General features: G+C 42.8%; 1 protein-coding gene across 4 annotated transcripts in view; it reads right to left on the bottom strand.

Moving 5' to 3' along the window:
- Positions 1 to 19,515, bottom strand: part of ITSN1 (intersectin 1) — a 348,624-nt gene that overhangs the window by 134,108 nt on the left and 195,001 nt on the right. For all 4 annotated transcript variants that reach the window (XM_082244896.1, XM_082244893.1, XM_082244894.1 and 1 more), the window contains 2 exons: positions 8,468 to 8,624; positions 3,251 to 3,456 (listed from right to left, as the gene is read on the bottom strand). In XM_082244896.1, coding sequence (XP_082101022.1) covers positions 3,251 to 3,456; positions 8,468 to 8,624 — 363 coding nt within the window. The remainder of the gene's footprint in view (positions 1 to 3,250; positions 3,457 to 8,467; positions 8,625 to 19,515) is intronic.

Here is a 19,515-nt window from a genome sequence, read left to right as displayed (position 1 = left end):
GAAAATAAAAAAAAAGAAAATGAAAGAGCCATATTTATTACTGTAGATGAAGTCTGATTGAATTGCAGTAATTAAAAGGGTTTAAATGGACCAATTCTTTAGTTCTGCCCACTTTCAAGAGTAAAACTTAAACACAAGGCAACCTGCTGTTGAATGATGGGAAGACTTGTCATTGCTTGGAGAACAAGTTAAAGGATAAGTTCACCTTTTTTTTAACATGTTACACCCATTTTCAGGCTGTAACATGTAACGAATGCAGCAGCACCCGCATTGGGGGAAGGAAATCACGCATGACGTCACCCGTGGCCATCTTACTGGATTTTATGTACGGTATATACAGAGAGTGCTCATTTGTGCACTTGTGACAAGTGCCAGAACTGTAAGTGGTTTTACATTTATTGAATAAATGATTATATAACAGAGAGCACTAGTTTCCATTTGCTTTATATCGCTATCCACGATTCTACGGAGGAATCGGTTGCCTCGGATCTACTCAGACCACTGGGAGACTAATATATCCCTTCATGGGAATGCTTATTTGACTATCCTGTTGGTTCAGGTGGTCATGGTCCTAAGGCAAGCGGCCACCGGAATCACTAGCAGTCCAGTGACGTAGGTCTACGTCGCTGGACCCAGGGGAGCCGACCTGCCGCAGTAATATTACTGTTACTGTTGGCAGTCGGCAAGCGGTTAATCTTGAGCAAGCACTTTGACATATATAGAGAACTTTTACCATTGATAATGCACCTGTGAAAAGGACATAGCCGGCTAAGCAGCACATTTTGCAAAAGAACTTTTGATAAATTAAGGACTATAATTTCTAACAATGCACTTATGAATAAGGACATTTTATATTCTGATAAGGATATATGCACTTTTATTGATACATTTTGCTCACAATTGCACTTTATATATTTATTGTGTGTAAGCACTGTATATTCGATCAATTAATAGAACATATAGTGTTTGATACAGCAGCTGAAAGAAGTGGTTGAATTGAAGAATTAGGTGCAGATGTAAAAAGTTTTAGTTTGTTTTTCACTGATCATTTCTCCTTTTATCTCTGCTGTTCACACTACTTACAGTGCATCCGGAAAGTATTCACACCGCTTCTATTTTTTCACATTTTTTTATGTTACAGCCTTATTCCAAAATAGATTGAATTCATTATTTTCCTCAAAAAATTCTACAAAAACAATACCCCGTAATGACAACATGAAAGAAGTTTGTTCGAAATCTTTTCAAATGTATTAAAAAAAAAAAAAAAAAAAAAAACACACGTACATAAGTATTTACAGCCTTTGCCATGATGCTCAAAATGAAGCTCAGGTGCATCCACTGATCACCCTTGGGATGTTACCTGTGGCAAATTCAGTTTATTGGACAGGATTTGGAAAAGGCACACAACTGTCTATCTAAGGTCCCACAGTTAACAGTGCATATCAGAGAAAAAAAACAAGCCATGAAGTCCAAGGAATTGTCTGTAAATCTCCGAGACAGGATTGTATCGAGGCACAGATATGGGGAATGGTACAGAAAAAAATTCTGTAGCATTGAAGTTCCCAATGAGCACAGTGGCCTCTATCATCCGTAAATGGAAGAAGTGTGGAACCACCAGCACTCTTCCTAGAGCGGGCCGCCCTGGCCAAACTGATCGATCGGGGAAGAAGGGCCTTAGTCAGGGAGGGGACTAAGAACCGGTTGGTCACTATAACAGAGCTCCGGTGTTTCTCTGAAGAGAGGAGAACCTTCCAGAAGAACAACCATCTCTGCAGCACTCCACCATTCAGGCCTGTATGATAGAGTGGCCAGACGAAAGCCACTCCTCAGTAAAAGGCCCATGACAACCCACCCAGAGTTTTGCCAAAAAGCACCTGGAGGACTCTCACAGTATGAGAAACAAAATTCTCTGGTCTGATGAAACAAAGACTGAACTCTTTGGCCTGAATGGCAAGCATCACGTCTGGAGGAAACCAGGCACAGCTCATCACCTGGCCAATTCCATCCCTACAGTGAAGCATGGTGGTGGAAGCATCACGTTATGGAGATATTTTTCAGTGGATGGAACTGGGAAACTAGTCAGGATCGAAGGAAAGATGAACGTGGCAATGTACAGAGACATCCTTGATGAAAACCTGCTTCAGAGCGCTCTGGACTTCAGACTGGGGCGAAGGCTCATCTTCCAACAGGATAACGACCCTAAGCACACAGCCAAGATAACGAAAGAATGGCTACAGGACAACTCTGTGAATGTTCTTTAGTGGCCCAGCCAGAACCCAGACATGAACATCTCTGTAGAGATCTGAAAACGGCTGTGCATTGATCCTCCCCATCCAACCTGATGGAGCTTGGGAGATCCTGCAAAGAAGAATGGGAAAAACTGCGCAAAAATAGGCGTGCCAAGCATGTAGTATCCTACTCAAAAAGACTTGAGGCTGTGCTTCAACAAAGTATTGAGCAAAGGCTGTGAATACTTACATGTACACGTTATTTTTTCCTTTTTTTATTTTTAATACATTTGCAAAGATTTCAAACCAACTTCTTCCACGTTGTCATTATAGGATATTATTTGTAGAATTTGAAGGAAAATAATGAATTTAATCAATTTTTTAATAAGGCTGTAGCATAACAAAATGTGGAAAAAGTGAAACGCTGTGAGTACGTTTTGGATACACTGTATAAGACAAAGACAATAACTGCATTTGGTTAACAGAAACTATCATATATTTTACAATAGTGACTATGAGGCCCCATGCACAATGGACGTTATAAAAAAGCCAGTAGCAATAGCTATAGAATTAGTTTTTCAGCGTTTTTGCAGTAGCTTTTTTCAGCGTTTTCTGGATTTTGTTTTTGCAAAACTATACTCCCACAAAAGCTTATGGCTCAAAAACGCTGATAAATGCAGAAAAACACATTTTTCAGCGTATTTTAGCCTTTTTCAGCTTTTATCAGCGTTAGAGCATTTTTACAGCTGAAAAACTCCTGTCAAAACCCACTAGTTCTGGGTTTTTTTACAGCCAGAAAACGCCCCTGCCAAAAACAGCTGATAACAGCCTATGTGTGCATGGACACATAGGATAACATACTAGGGAGTTTACTGGCTGCAGAAAAAAAAAAAACACCCGAGACCAAAAAACAGCTGCTGTTAAAACATCCAGTGTGCATGAGGCCTAAAGATGGATCATTTTTTGAAGAGACTCCATTGTATGTGACCCAGCTAATGGGTCCAGTAATGCTTCCAGCATACCTTGTAGACTTCCTAAGAGGACCTGAAATAAGCTTCACATATGATTTGGGAAACCAGCCCTTGTGACCTTGGACCTCTCCGAACCACCACATGTCCTGCTGCTCCAGAACAGTGATTATGTCATTCTTATTGAAGTTTAGATGGTTGTCTTTCTTGGCTCTCCATGGATATAAGGCCTGTGCTTGAAGTCCTTCCACCTTTTCACCCTTAAAGCAGGAAAGCACAAAACTCTGACATTTTAGAAAAAACAGGTACAATCTACTTAAAAAGTATGTAAACCCCAGCAACGAACGTCTTTTATATTTGCGGTTTAAAGCTGTTAAATACACCAATTAAATAATTTTTCTACATCTGTTTCGTAGCAAAAAAAAAAAAAAACAACCTATTGATCCTGCCAGAAAACTTGAGCGAAGCGAACCTCTATTTGGCAGAGTAGGAAGAGGAAGGTTATCTTAAAGACTGCGACCCTAATTTTCTAATATATAGAAGGTTTATAGATGACCTAATTATCATCAGAAACGGTGAGGTAGAGGATCTCAGATTGCTCCTCCCTAACATGAATAATAACACCCAGAATATTAAGCGAACATGGGCGATAAGTAAAGAAAAAATTTATTTTTTGGACTTTGAAATTGGAATCACCAAGCTAGGTCTAAACACTAAAACATTCTTTAAAAATACGGATAGGAATTCATATATTCTATTTAGTAGCTGCCATTAAACCCCCGGGTGTGAAAATATACCTAGGTGACAGTATATAAGGTTGAGGAGGAATTGTACGCAGAATGAGAAGTTTGAGATACAATCAGATAAACTTACCAGGATGTTTAAGGATAAGGGGAGGATTTTTTGAATAGAGAAAAAGGAAAAATAAAAAATATGGATAGAGATTCTTTAATTGTCGATAAGATACAAGGAGGAGATAAGGGAGATATGGAACATATGATGGTCCTTGATTATAATACTCAATTTAAAGCTGTAGAAAATATTGTTAAAAAGTCCTGGCGGATTTTGAAGCAGGATAAAATGATTGGTCAATCTTTGCCGGATATACCTAGGTTTGTTTATAGGAGAGCCCCGAATCTAGGGGATAAGATTGGGGGGGGGGGGGGGATGAATGATGTTCCTAAAGTGACTAATTTAACCTTTTGGGATTTTAAGGGCTTTCATAGTTGCGGCCACTGCTACAGTTGTGTTAGGGTCCCAAACAACTTAAGAAAAAGAAAAACCTTTGATAACCTAACAACGGGAAAATCCTACACTACACTAGGGATTTTATATCCTGTGATACTAGGGGCGTTGTATACGTTTTGAAGTGCCCATGTAATTTAATCTATATAGGAAGAGCGAAAAGAACCCTTAAGGAGAGGATAGAGGAACATTTAAGAAATATAGGCAAGGGGTATGATAAGCATTTATCTGTACATTTTAGAGACAAACATAATAAGGATTATACGGGTTTACAATTTTGGGGCCTAGAAGCCCCTAAGAAAAACTGGAGGGGGGGGTGGGTTAACTTCATTCGGGAGCTAAGTAAAAGAATCGTGGTGGATTTACGAGCTGGGGTCTTTGGCACCGAGGGGGTTAAATAAAGAATTTGATTTAGGTTGTTTTATTAGTAATATGTAATAATAATTATGGCAGATGGGAAGGCGATAAGGACATCAGTAGTCACCCCCACATCTTTAACAGATTTACAACCTCACATTTATAAGGGTGGCTTTTTATTATATTCATTTAAAAACTTTTTTATTTTTAAAAATGTTTTATTTTTAATCTCTCTTGTATATGATTTGACACAATTTTGTCATGTTTTCATTTATTTTTTATTAATTTTTTTCAATTTATCTTCTCATATTTTATATTATATATATATATATATATATATATATATATATATATATATATATATATATATATATATATATATACACATATTTTTTACTTTTCTCAATGTTTCATCATTTACCGTATATAAAAGAGTCCTGTGAGTTTACATATATGGTTTTATATCCATGTTGTATGTTGTAACTGTTTATATATTGTAATCCACATCTTGGGGATTACGGAGTTTAAGCATATAGCCGGCTATGTAGCACCTCCTGTAGAAAATTAGCAAATGGAATAATCTTTTCTGAAGAGGAATGTATTCTCTGACGTATGAAGATCGGAGGATGACCACAATAAAATGGCATAGCCCATGGTCTTAAAAGATATGGTGCTTGCCGAGGTATATTTAAAGTGACAGCCTAATCACCCAATAGAAATCCCCCTGAGGAAGACACGTGACCCTGTGTCGACACGCGTAGGGGAGGGGCCAGGATGGTGACGGCACCAGGAATCAGCGTGGAGCTGAGAACTAGAGAGTGTCTGGAGGCTGTTTGCTTTGATGGAAGGAATCATCCAAGAAACTGAATATTTCTATTTCTCTTTGCTCTTATTAGTCTGGTGCACTGGAAGCACCAGTAAAGACTGAGTAACCCTGTACTTGGTTTTGTTAAATAAATTGTTTTTAAAGGGTATAAGCACCACTGGTTTCTTTTTATATTTTGTAAACATGATATCTGGATTATCATAGCCCCCATTGAGGAGAGCACAGAGGAGAGTGGAGGAGCTGGATGTAGCCATTTATAGGCTAAAAAGCATTTTTGACCATACTTAATTGTGGTGTGTGGTGATCGCATCACCCCAGGTTAGACTATTACGGGGAGGGAAGAGCACCTTAAGGAGAAACACTGGCTGTATGCACGAAAAAAAAAAGGCACTCTTCCATGTTTATGGATCACATGAAGTTTTTGCAATAGTTTTAGATTATGTTCATGGACAATTTTGTTGCATGTCTGTGTGGTGATTGCACTGGTTTGAGATACATATATTGCACATAGTAGATATATACGTCACTATTGTTTCAGCATTCACAATATTTGTGTTTAAAAGTTCTATTAATTTGGATGTTTGGCGTTTTCATTCACTATACATTCCTATTTTGCATAATTCTTTTTAACCTTTTAGGTTTATTTTTTTGACACAATAATATTTTTTCTGACAATATAATTTAGAATACACCTGTGATTTAGATATTTGAATGTAGAGGTCTCTTTGGACCCTTTAGCACAGCAATATATTATCTTAAGTGAACATATGCAACTTTGCTGTTCAATAAATTGCTTTAAGCAGCAATTTTGGGGTTAGACAGGCATACTAGTAGTGCAGTCAGCAGCAAATCTCTATGGGATCACTGAACAGGAAATTAACCACAACCCAGAATGTTGGGCAACAAAGCAAAGTATCAGCTGCCAGGGTAGTGAGGGATAACGGAAATATACCAATTGGGTGCTAAACCTCTGGCCCTCCAGCTGCTGTGGAACTACAAGTCCCATCATGCCTCTGCCTTTGGAAGTCATGCTTGTAACTGTCAGACTCGCAATGTCTCATGGGACTTGAAGTTTTCCAACAGCTGAAGGGGGACAGGTTGAGCACCATTTGTTCAGTGCGCCCTGTGCCTTTAAAGAGGGGTGGGTTCTCTCCAGGCTTACCTGCCCTCAATCTATCCATTATTATATATGTGCTCTTACTATGAAGGCTCTCAAAATTTCTAGAGTTAGGACTGCAGATGATACTAGGGTGCCTTGACACCATCTCTGCAGCCAACACATATATTTTCAAATGTGTGCAAACGAAACCCTCTGTTTTTAACATGAACTGTTAGACAGGACAATTCGGTTTGTTGCAGGCTGGCTGGTAAGTTGAGCTGGGAATTTCTTTGTTTTTGTTTGACATACATCGCCCTTCCATGTGCTTCTTGCTGTCAAGGCCAGTTATAGGCTGGGGCAGTTGACATTAGGCAAAACGAGCAGTTAAAATGCTTTATTCCCCACAGTTTAGCTATAAAATGCAAATGTTTTAAAACACTTCAGCACATCTAGTTAAAACAAGAAAAACACTTGCATCTGAGATTGTGTTCAAAGCAGACTTGGCACCCAAGGGTTAGAATTTATCTTGAATCAGGAAGGCTTGCAACTCGGAAGCTCTTTATTTGTTACATTGGTATACAGGTACAGGCTGTATGCTCCAGACAGATAGATCAGGAATGCTCTCTGAGTTAAAAAGAGAGTAGTCCAAAAACATGTTAATTGTCTGAAAGAAAGTTGGCTTTGTTTTTGCTGTTCCATCAATAAGGTCTTTGTTGGCATCCTTGTCTTCTTTTGATTTGGTTCTGAAGTTAACAGTGCCGGATAGTGAAATATCAGGTCATTGCTCTTACAACCACCGCTCCATTCTTTACCTCTTGGCTCCGGTGTGACCAAAGGATTTTTAAAGACGAGCTTGAAGCTGCAACCACGCCACCTGCTGATGGCAGTCCAGTAGGCTACACTCTCCTGGAAGGAGGCTGGGGTTGGGCAGTTGTCGGTGGAACCTTTATTGGTTTTTTCGTATGCCTTCCCCAAATCAATCACTGTCTTCTTTAAAAGATATACAGAAGCAATATTTGGTGCAACTAGCAGTGAAGTTTCCTGGATTTCTTCAATAATGTTGTCAGTCATGTATGCAGGAAACCCTATAATTAGTATATAGTGAATAAGTTTGGAAGCAGACCAATTATAACTGGAATTGGTTTAATTGGTGCCTCTTGTCACACTGAGTAGACTCTCTTCAAGAGAAAACCAATTGCTAATGGCTTGGCAATGGCAGGCGATACTGTAGAAGTATTGTTTTAAAGACGCAAGATTTATCAAACAAAACAATACTTCTACAGTAGCTTTGGTTGGAGAGAAAGCTTTTTGATCCTGGGAGGACGACTTCTCAATCGTTGTGCTGCTAGCTCCTTGATGAGCCCAATGATTTGAAAAAGAAAGTGACAAAGGAAGTACTGGAGGAAGCTGCAACTAAAGGAAGACAAGGATGCCAACAAAGATATTATTGAAGAAACAGCAAAAAATAAACCAACTTTCTTTCACACAATTAATATGTTTTTGGACTTCTTTTTTACTGGATCTATCTGTCTGGAGCACATACCCTGTAGCTGTGTACCAATGTAACAAAGTAATTTTATTAAAGAACATCTGAGTTGCCAGCCTTCCTGATTCAATAATTTTACCTATGGGACCTGAACGCCCTGGCTAGAGCACCAGATTACAGTTCATGGACTTCCACATTAGCAGTAGAGCTGGGGTAACAATTTATTTTCTTCGAATAATTCTCATACTCTAATCTTACCTGTCCTAGTACAGGAGAAGGAGAAGAACCAGTTACGGTGGCGGGGGTAAAAGCAGAACGTTGTCTGATTTGCCCTGCGCTGGGTACAGTCAGTGAAGGTTGAGTTGCCCATGTATCCCAGTTATCACTATCTGCTTTCTCATTATTAGTTGGCCACCTGAAGGAAACATAAAAGAAAAACTCAAGGAAAGAAAATAAAAAATCAAAACCTTTTCTCATTATTACAAAGTCAATTACCCGTAGCACTGGATTTGTGTCTTTTATACAGCAGAGGCAGTCAATATCAAGGTTACCATATGTCACATAAATGTGTGTACAGCTCACAAACTGGCTGACATACAAGAATATTAAATAAAAATGAAATCTGCCAAAGTAACATGGCAGCTTTTGATGCGTGAATTTAAATGGTGAATAGTAGGAAATCTTATGGGAATATGGCACATGGGAAAAATGAGATTTTTGACTTTCTGTAAAATTAATTTCTCTGATGTTCACTGATGGACACCGCTCCTGTCATTTTAGACCATTGGGTTATACCGCCCCCAATAGGAGTAGGACACTAGGCAGAAAAAACTTCTGGCTACACTCATGGGCAGTCCCAGGGGGTATACTCCCTCTCCCTGCTATAGTCACTCAGTTTTGGTACAGGCAGTGTCAGGAGAATTATAATTCAGAGGGGTGGGTGCTGTGTCCATCAATGAACATCAGAGAAATGGATTTTACGGTAAGTCAAAAATCCCATTTTCGCTTTCGTTCATTGACGGACACAGCTCCTGTCATTCTTGACCACTAGGATGTTCCAAAGCAGAGAGGAGTGGGAAACAGCAAAAAATTTCCAAGAGTAAACATTAGCCAACCAGGCAACAGGGGCTCAACCAAAACAACTAGAGCCCAACTGAAAAAAAAAAAAAAAAATACAGCAGCCTGCAAAACCTTGCGGCCAAAGGAAGCATCCACAGATGGCAACACTTCCACTTTATAAAACTTTGTATAAGTGTGCACCAACGACCAGGTGGCCGCCTTGCAAACTTGCGTCACTGACGCTTTATGACGGAAGGCCCAGGAGGCACTAAGCGCCCTCGTTCAGTGCACCTTGACAGGGAAAGAGAGAAACCTGACCCCTGATGGAATAGGCCAGAACCACCATCTGTCTGCTCCATCTGTAAATGGTCGCAGAGGAAGCGTACAACCCTTTGCGAGTTCCATCCGTGAGCACAAATAGAGTCTGACTTTCTGAAAGACTCCGTAGCTGCCAGGCAGACCCTAATTGCCCGAACCACATCCAAGGCATGCAAGGCAATTTCCTTCAGATGTTTAGGCCTGGGACACAGGGAAGGCCACACAATGTCTTCATTCAAATGAATGTCAGAGACCACCTTAGGAAGGAATGATAGACAGGGGCGAAGCACCACCTTATCCTTGTGAATCACCAGTTAAGGTGAACGACAAGATAACGCCGCCAGTTCCGACACCCTGCATGCAGAGGTGATAGCCACCAAAAAGACCACCTTCTGGGACAGCGTAAGCAGGTGAATCTCCCGAATATTTTCAAAGGGAGACTTCTGTAGAGCTGAAAACACCAAATTAAGATCCCAAGGCCACAACAGAGCAGCCTGCACTGGAGCAACCAAATGTCGGACACCCTGAAGAAAAGTACGCACCAGGGAGTGTGTGGTCAAAGGTCATTGGAAGAAGACTGCCAAGGCCGATACCTGGTCCTTGACGGTACTTAAATTCAATTTACATTCAACCCACCGTTGAAGGAAGGTTAAGAGCCGAGCCACCGAGAAGGAGCGAGGATGAACCCCAAGAGACACACACCGTACAATGTACGTCTTCCACGTACGATGGCAGATCATCTTAGAAGTAGGATTTCCTAGCTTTAACAGTGTAGGAATCACCGATTCAGATAAACTTCTATCCTTTAACACCTGGCGTTCAACAGCCAAGCCGTCAAAGCAAGCGACTGTAAAGCAGGATGGAAGATCGGTCCTTGGGACAGCAGATCCTCCCTGAGAGGATGGAGCCACAAACCTCTGCACATTTCTGTCGAGCTGAGACGCCAACAAATCCACCTCGGGGGTGGCCCACCGGAGACACAGCTGATGAAAAACCTCCGGATGAAGGGACCACTCCCCTTGGTCTAACGTCTGCCGACCGAGTTAATCCCCCTGCCAATTTTTCACTCCGGGAATGTGCATGGCTACCTCCAGAGCCGCCGGGGTACTTCTTGTGCCCCCTTGACGATTGACATAAGCCACCGCCGTAGCCTTGTCCAATTGAATGCGCACTGGGCATCCCTGAAGACGATCCATTCAATGATCCAGACACAGTCTGATCGCTTGGAGTTCCAGGACATTGATCGGTAGTGTGGACTCTTCCAGCGTCCAGATTCCCTGAGCAGAAAGCTTGCCAAGGACGCCTCCCCATCCGGATAGGCTGGCATCCGTGGTGACCAATACAAGGGGAGGAAGGATTTTCCCAGCCGAAGCGCCGGAGAGTGAAGTTACCATATCAGGGACTCCTTTGTTTCCCGACTCAGCCGGATCTGATTGTCCAGAGACTGCGCAGTTCCATACAAGGTACCTGCAAAGGGAGATTCTGACCAAATGGGACAAGACTCCACAAAAGGAACTGCCTCAAAAAGGTAGATACCATCAGGCCCAGCACCCGCATGCAAATCCGACCATTTGTGTGACAACAGGAGGCGAATTGCAGCCTGCAATTTCTGGAGTTTGTCCAGAGGAAGGAGCACTCTGGCTATGGCCCAGCTTTGTGGACGGAACCGGAGCAGACTTCTGAAAATTCAGAATCCAGCCTAACTCCCGCAGAGTTCGTATTATCTTTCCCAGGTTCTTCACCAAAGCAGATTGAGACTTGGCTCACAGAAGATCGTCCAAGTAGCCCAGTACCACGATCCCCCATTGGCGTAGCAAAGCTAGCATCGGAACCAACACTTGTGAAGACCCGGAGAGCAGAGGCAAGACCAAAGGGTAACGCCACAAACTGATAATGCTCCTCTCCCACAGCAAAGCAGAGAACGCTGGTGACTGGCACATACTGAAATGTGAAGGTAAGCATTCTTGAGGTCGATGGAGGCAAGAAAAACTGGATTTTTGTACTTACCGTAAAATCCTTTTCTCTGAAGTTCCTCGACAGACGCAGCTCCATATTTTCTTAGACTATTGGGTTATGTTCCTCCAATCAGGAATAGGCACTAGGCAGGAAAAAGCTTTACCACACCTATGGGGGCTGTCCCTGCAGGCATAACCCCACACACACTGCTACAGCAGCCAGGTTGGTCGCCAATGCTCCTTGGAAACTTTGTCTCGGGGAAGATCTGCTGTCTAAAGGTCCGATCTTCCATCCTGCTTTACAGTCGCTGGCTTTAACGGCATGGCTATTGAATTCCAGGTGTTGAGGGATAAAGGTCTTTCTGATTTGGATTCCTACGTTTTTGAAGGCTAGTAAGTCGACTTCCAGGAAGATATATCATCGTACGTGGAAATCGTACATTTCCTGGTGTGAATCGCTGAAGGTGCACTCTCGCTTGTTTACGGTTGCCACGGTTCTGGCCTTTCTGCAGAAATGGGTTGAACAGTGGTTGGCTTTGGGCACTATCAAAGGCCAAGTGTCGGCCATGGCGATATATTTTCAACGCCCGTTAGCAACACATGCCTTGATTCGTACCTTCATTAAGGGAGTGCACCATATGGCTCCTCCGAGACAGTCCCCGCTACCTCTGTGGGACCTCAACCTGGTATTATCTGTTCTTCAAAACCCTCCTTTTGAAAACATTTGGGAGATTCCTCTGCCTTCATTGTCTCAGAAGGTTGCCTTTTGGTGGCTATCACTTTTGCCCGCAGGGTGTCTGAATTGGCGGCGTTGTCCTGCCGTTCACCTTATCTAGTGGTCCACAGAGATAAAGTGGTACTCCGACCAAATCAATCTTTTCTCCATAAAGTGGTTTCTGACTTTCATTTGAATGAAGACATTGTGCTGCCTTCACTCTGTCCCAAGCCCAAGCATCCTAAGGAAATTGCCTTGCATTCTTTGGATGTGGTTCGAGCAGGCAGGGTTTTCCTGGCGGTTACGGAGTCCTTCAGAAAGTCAGATGCTCTTTTTGTCCTTACTGAGGGACCTCGTAAGGGATTGGCTGCGTCTGCTTTGACCATTTCCAGGTGGATCAGGCTTATTCGCTGCAGGGTCAGGTTTCTCCCTTCCCAGTGAAGGCGCATTCTATTACAGCGCTGAGTGCCTCTTGGGCTTTTTGCCATCAAGCGTCAGTGATGCAAGTTTGCAAGGCGGCATCTTGGTCGTCTGTTCATACGTTCACAAAATTCTACAAAGTTGATGTGTTGGCATCTTCAGATGCCTCTTTTGGCCGCAAGGTTTTGCAGGCCTCGGTTTAAAAATAATCTTTTTTGTTTTTTTGAGGGTGTATGTTTTTTTTCGATATGAGCTCCAATTGTTCCTGGTTGAGCTCCATATTACCTTGTTAGCTACGTTTAGCCTTTGGGGAGTTGCGTTCTTTGCGTGGTCTTCCCACCCCTCATAAAAATACTGCTCTGGGACATCCCAATGGTCTAAGAAGATATGGAGCTGCCTCTGTCGATGAACAATAGAGAAAACAGGATTTTTGTACTCAACGTAAAATCTTTTTCTCTGAAGTTTGTCGACAGAAGCAGCACCCGCCCCTCTGCTTCTAAATGAATGGGGATTTTTGGCTTCTAAACACTGCTTGCAATGAAACTGGCTGCTGTAGCAGAGTGTGTGAGGTTATGCCTGCAGGGACAGCCCCCGTAGGTGTGGTAAAGCTTTTTTCTGCCTAGTGCCTATTCCTGTTTGGACGAGCATAGCCCAATGGTCTAAGAAGTTATGGAGCTGCGTCTGTCGATGAATGATAGAGAAATCCCCCTGACGCAGGGATGCAACCACCATTCGAATGGACTTCATTCTGAACTTCTGTACCCGCACAAAGCAGTTTAGCGCCTTGAGGTTCAGGATTGGATGCACTTTGCCTTCCTTTCTGGGGACTGTGAACAGGGTTGAGAAAAAACCCTGAAAACATTCCAAAGTCGGAACCGGAACAATCACCCCTTGAAAGAACAGGTCTTGTAGCGCCCCAAACAGACCCTGTGACCGGTCTGCAGGCAGGCACAGGTTGGAAGGAAAAAACCTTGCCAGGGGACAAGAGCAAAACTCAATCTTGTAACCGGACCAAATAACTTTGTAACTTTGTGGACCCACTTGTCTTGCACCAGGGAAGTCCACGGGTCTGGAAACCAGCGAAGACGCCCCCCCCATCCCTGATACAGGTGAGGGCGCACCTTTATGCTGAAGGAGCCATGTCCGCAGGTCTGGAGAAGCCAGTTCTCGGCTTTCCAGACCAGCTTCGTTTGGAGCTGCCAGAGGAGGCCCTGAAAGGCTTCAAGCCCTTGTCAGTCAACCCCGAGGGACGAAAAAACTTCTTAGGAGCCGGGAAGGAAAGTCAAGGTCTACAGCGAGGTTCCTTACCCTTAGTAGCCTTTGGAAGAAGGGTACTCTTCCCCCCTGTGAGACCTTTAATGTTGTCATCCAGGGTAGCTTCAAACAGATGATCTCCTTGAAAGGGAAGATCAGTCAAGGCCTTCTTAGAAGTCTGGTCCACAGACCAGCCTTTAAGCCAAAAGAAACGCCGAAGGACCACCGCCAAAACAGAGAGGTGAGCCATCAGGGGAGCCGCATCCAAGGAGGCATTACAGATAAACTGCAACCCCTGGACCAGCTGGTACGCGAGCTAGCAAAGGCAGGAGGAAGTTGTTCACACTCCAGGTTACGGCATAGGAGCTTAGCCAACTCGGTCAGTGTTTGCAACACTAGGGCAATGGTAAATACTGGCCTCATTACCGAACCCACTAATGTGTACATAATGCGAGCCACATCCTCCTCATGGCTGCCTTGTTTAATCTGGAAACCGGAGGGTCCACCACCGGCTGCAGAGTCCACGTCTTAAGAAGGGATTCCTCATAGGGGTAACACCTAGTAAAGCGCGTAGGAACCCCACGGGGACGCTTTGGTCGTACCCACTCTTTTGCGAAAATTCTGTAAAAATAGGCGGGGAAAGGAAACACCTTTGCCGCTGTGGATGGCTTGTGAATGCCAAAGGGTACCTGCTCCCTTGTCGCAGCTTCAGCCGCGTCCTTCATCTTCAGGGTCTCACGCACAGATACTGTAAGTGCATCTACCAGCTCCTTTTCGTGCGCGATCGCAGACGTGGAGGAATCATCCTATCAGAGGATTCCAGGCGTGTGGTTGCAGATTCAGAAGGGTGACCCACGTCTGTGGTGGCGGTCGAATCAGATTCAGGATCTGATGAGGCAGCCGCTTCCAACCAGGACAAAAAGGGCCTCCAGGACCACCGTCAGTACATGGATGCTTGGTTGGGACCCGGAGGGCCCCGCAGCCTCAGAGAGGGGATCAGGAGGAGAAACATGCTCCAAGGACTCTGAGTCACCAGGGGGCCCCAAAAATAGTGTAACATACTGCTAAGGGACCACCCCCACCGCGCTGGCAGCACAAGGCACAGAGCAATCCTCAACAGAGAGGGAGAGAACCCCACCAGACTTACCACTCACCAACACAGGCACCTTGTGTAAAGTGCAAAGAGAGGTTGTAAACGGCGCTACCTTTGTGCAATTAAAAGAGGTAAAGTGCATACATTCACTGTTAAAGAATTATAAAAAGGGAGTGTCCCATAAAATTGAAAAAATATATGTGCTATATATCAAGTGGGTTCAGGTCATAAAAGATCAAGATGTCCTAGTCTGTGATAAAATAAAACCCAAAAAGTGCTGAAGTGCAATAAATAAATTTAATACCATAGACAGTGTTTTTATTGTGATGTACAAATGATAAAAATCAATCCAGTGTAGAAATAAAATCAGATGTTAGTGATATTTCGGGCACTGTTTATTGCTGAAAGTGCACCATGCCCGCAGAAAAACAAATCAGTGAAGTGAAAGTGATAAAGGTTACCGGGGAAAAAATCCCTAAAAATAAAAAGGAAATAATGAAATGAAAATGCCAGCTGCAATCACCCGTGTGACCACTAGGTGTCGCGCTGTAAATACAACCTGCCCTGCACGGAAGCTTTAGGCAAGGATGGATCTCCAGGGGTCCCCCTCCACAGTCAAAGCACCAGTTGGCGTGTTTCCATATGGAGAGAAAGAAGAGGGGAGCCTCATGAAGTATCAGATCGTATAAATAAAAAAGAAACGTAGCATCCACTCACTGTGTGAAACCGTGATAGCTGCCTCGGATCAGTAGTACTCGCCAGGAAGCTTCCGCGTTCCACGGCGGTGGAATCTCAAAACCGGAAGTGACGCTGTGACGCAATGGACCCGCCCTACGCGTTTCGTCATCGACGTCTGCTGGAGCGGCGTCACCACGGCGCACTCCCGGTCTTAATATAGCCAGCCCTTGTCATGGCAACAGATAGACTGCCGTCAGCCATCTTGGTGCTCCATATTTGTTGCCAAAAGGAAGCCATCTTGCTACTCCCTGTATTCCTATAGGTGAGTATAAAGGGCGGCTTACATTACATCATTTGCGAAGCAGCTTACACGGGGCTACTACGAGGGCCACATAGAAAAAACAAAAAGAAAAAAGTCAAGAAAAAAATTATTTAAGTTAAAAAACATTCTTTCCGTAGGGTACAACCTTTAATATACAAAAGATAAATTATATGCAAAAATAAAAATAAAAATAAAATAAGGCTCCTATTCATGTGAGGAAGGCTCGAAAAACAATTTAAAAAGGTATTGAGAGTCTTATAGCCAACCCTGAATGCGATATATTATTGGGGACATTTATAGGGCTATGCTCTCTATGAGTGATCCCGTCCACTTCATGGGGGGAATTTGAATATAATGTATATTCTGAGAGACTTAAACTCATGGCTGTATATGAAAAAAGGAAAAAATAAAAATGAAAATAAAAATATCCGATGTTGGATGAAAAGGCTGAAACACAAAAAATTGTTTCATCAAGAAAGTAATATGTATATATAAGTATATATATGCCACCTTCACTGGAGGTAGGTGAAGGGGAATAAAAAATGTTCCGATGTTGGATGAGAAGGCTGAAACACAAAAAATTGTGTCATCAAGAAAAATTATATGTATATATAAGTATATATGTGCCGCCTTCACTGGAGGTAGGTGGAGGGGAAGTAGGTTCGATATAGAGAGAATATATGTGTATGGGAAGGTATATGGAAATTATATATAAAAAATATGAATTAATAAAATATTTTTTTTAAAATTTTAAAATTGTTATTAAACTTATTAAACGTGGTAAAGAGGTATAAAATATATATTAATATTGGAAATTGTATAGGGGGGAGGATATATTACGATTCCACCTATTTACTCTCCTGACAATCTATTAAGGAATCCTTGAACACTACCCTTATCCATTCGTTTCCAATTCCTCCTAACAATTTTATTATTAATACAATTTCCAATATTAATATATATTTTATACCTCTTTACCACGTTTAATAAGTTTAATAACAATTTTAAAATTTTAAAAAAAATATTTTATTAATTCATATTTTTTATATATAATTTCCATATACCTTCCCATACACATATATTCTCTCTATATCGAACCTACTTCCCCTCCACCTACCTCCAGTGAAGGCGGCACATATATACTTATATATACATATAATTTTTCTTGATGACACAATTTTTTGTGTTTCAGCCTTCTCATCCAACATCGGAACATTTTTTATTCCCCTTCACCTACCTCCAGTGAAGGTGGCATATATATACTTATATATACATATTACTTTCTTGATGAAACAATTTTTTGTGTTTCAGCCTTTTCATCCAACATCGGATATTTTTATTTTTATTTTCATTTTTATTTTTTCCTTTTTTCATATACAGCCATGAGTTTAAGTCTCTCAGAATATACATTATATTCAAATTCCCCCCATGAAGTGGACGGGATCACTCATAGAGAGCATAGCCCTATAAATGTCCCCAATAATATATCGCATTCAGGGTTGGCTATAAGACTCTCAATACCTTTTTAAATTGTTTTTCGAGCCTTCCTCACATGAATAGGAGCCTTATTTTATTTTTATTTTTATTTTTGCATATAATTTATCTTTTGTATATTAAAGGTTGTACCCTACGGAAAGAATGTTTTTTAACTTAAATAATTTTTTTCTTGACTTTTTTCTTTTTGTTTTTTCTATGTGGCCCTCGTAGTAGCCCCGTGTAAGCTGCTTCGCAAATGATGTAATGTAAGCCGCCCTTTATACTCACCTATAGGAATACAGGGAGTGGCAAGATGGCTTCCTTTTGGCAACAAATATGGAGCACCAAGATGGCTGACGGCAGTCTATCTGTTGCCATGACAAGGGCTGGCTATATTAAGACCGGGAGTGCGCCGTGGTGACGCCGCTCCAGCAGACGTCGATGACGAAACGCGTAGGGCGGGTCCATTGCGTCACAGCGTCACTTCCGGTTTTGATTCCACCGCCGTGGAACGCGGAAGCTTCCTGGCGAGTACTACTGATCCGAGGCAGCTATCACGGTTTCACACAGTGAGTGGATGCTACGTTTCTTTTTTATTTATACGATCTGATACTTCATGAGGCTCCCCTCTTCTTTCTCTCCATATGGAAACACGCCAACTGGTGCTTTGACTGTGGAGGGGGACCCCTGGAGATCCATCCTTGCCTAAAGCTTCCGTGCAGGGCAGGTTGTATTTACAGCGCGACACCTAGTGGTCACACGGGTGATTGCAGCTGGCATTTTCATTTCATTATTTCCTTTTTATTTTTAGGGATTTTTTCCCCGGTAACCTTTATCACTTTCACTTCACTGATTTGTTTTTCTGCGGGCATGGTGCACTTTCAGCAATAAACAGTGCCCGAAATATCACTAACATCTGATTTTATTTCTACACTGGATTGATTTTTATCATTTGTACATCACAATAAAAACACTGTCTATGGTATTAAATTTATTTATTGCACTTCAGCACTTTTTGGGTTTTATTTTATCACAGACTAGGACATCTTGATCTTTTATGACCTGAACCCACTTGATATATAGCACATATATTTTTTCAATTTTATGGGACACTCCCTTTTTATAATTCTTTAACAGTGAATGTATGCACTTTACCTCTTTTAATTGCACAAAGGTAGCGCCGTTTACAACCTCTCTTTGCACTTTACACATATCCTGACCCCTTTTGGGGTTTGGTTGTTGGCTGCTTACACCTGTCAGTCTCTCACGCTTCACCGCACACTCCATAGCGCTGGTCATCTCTTGCCTTTACAACACAGGCACCTGCAAACAACTGGAAATTCTGCCCTACACGTACGGCGATCAGGAAGCGAAATTATCCAGGAGTCAGCACCAGGGGATAAAAAGGGGCTCCCACTGCCAAAATTGCCACCTACGGGGCTTCACTGTCATGGCTGCCACTATTTGCAATGGTAAACCACAAGAAAATGGCCTCCGGACTTCAAAAGCATAGCCACCTTGTATAGAAATACACAGACTACAACAAAATGGTGGCACCACGAGGCACACAGGGACCCAGAATGGGGGACCAGGCCTCAGGAGAGATCCAGGCAGGATGGGGGGCCCTAGCAGGAGCCCCCACCAGGTACAACTCCCCAACCCCCCCATCGCCATTAGCACCCTGAACCCACCCCAGGAAGGTGGCCAGACCACCCAAAAAAAAAACAAAAAAACATCCCCAGCATATGGGTGGGGAGGAATTTGGGGGGGGCACGAGGGACTTGACGGGGGTGCCAGCAGGAAGGAGGGGAACCCAGGGTTCCGACTGTCCCAAGGAGGGCCCCACGTCCTCCCCAAAAACCCTCCAGGGGTAGGAGGGGGGGGGCAGCTACTCACCATACTAGGAATCAGGTGGGCGCCGCTCCAGGCAGATCCTCCTCTCCATCGAAATGGGGGAGCTGTCGGCCAGGAGGAACGCTGCAACTCAGGCCGAGGCCAGGTCGTATGCGACCTCGC

This window comes from Pelophylax lessonae (genome assembly GCF_965119305.1).
Source record: "Pelophylax lessonae genome assembly, chromosome: 2".
Lineage (NCBI taxonomy): Eukaryota > Metazoa > Chordata > Amphibia > Anura > Ranidae > Pelophylax > Pelophylax lessonae.
Note: the sequence above shows the minus strand (reverse complement) of the source record. Positions and strands in the feature narration are given on the sequence as shown.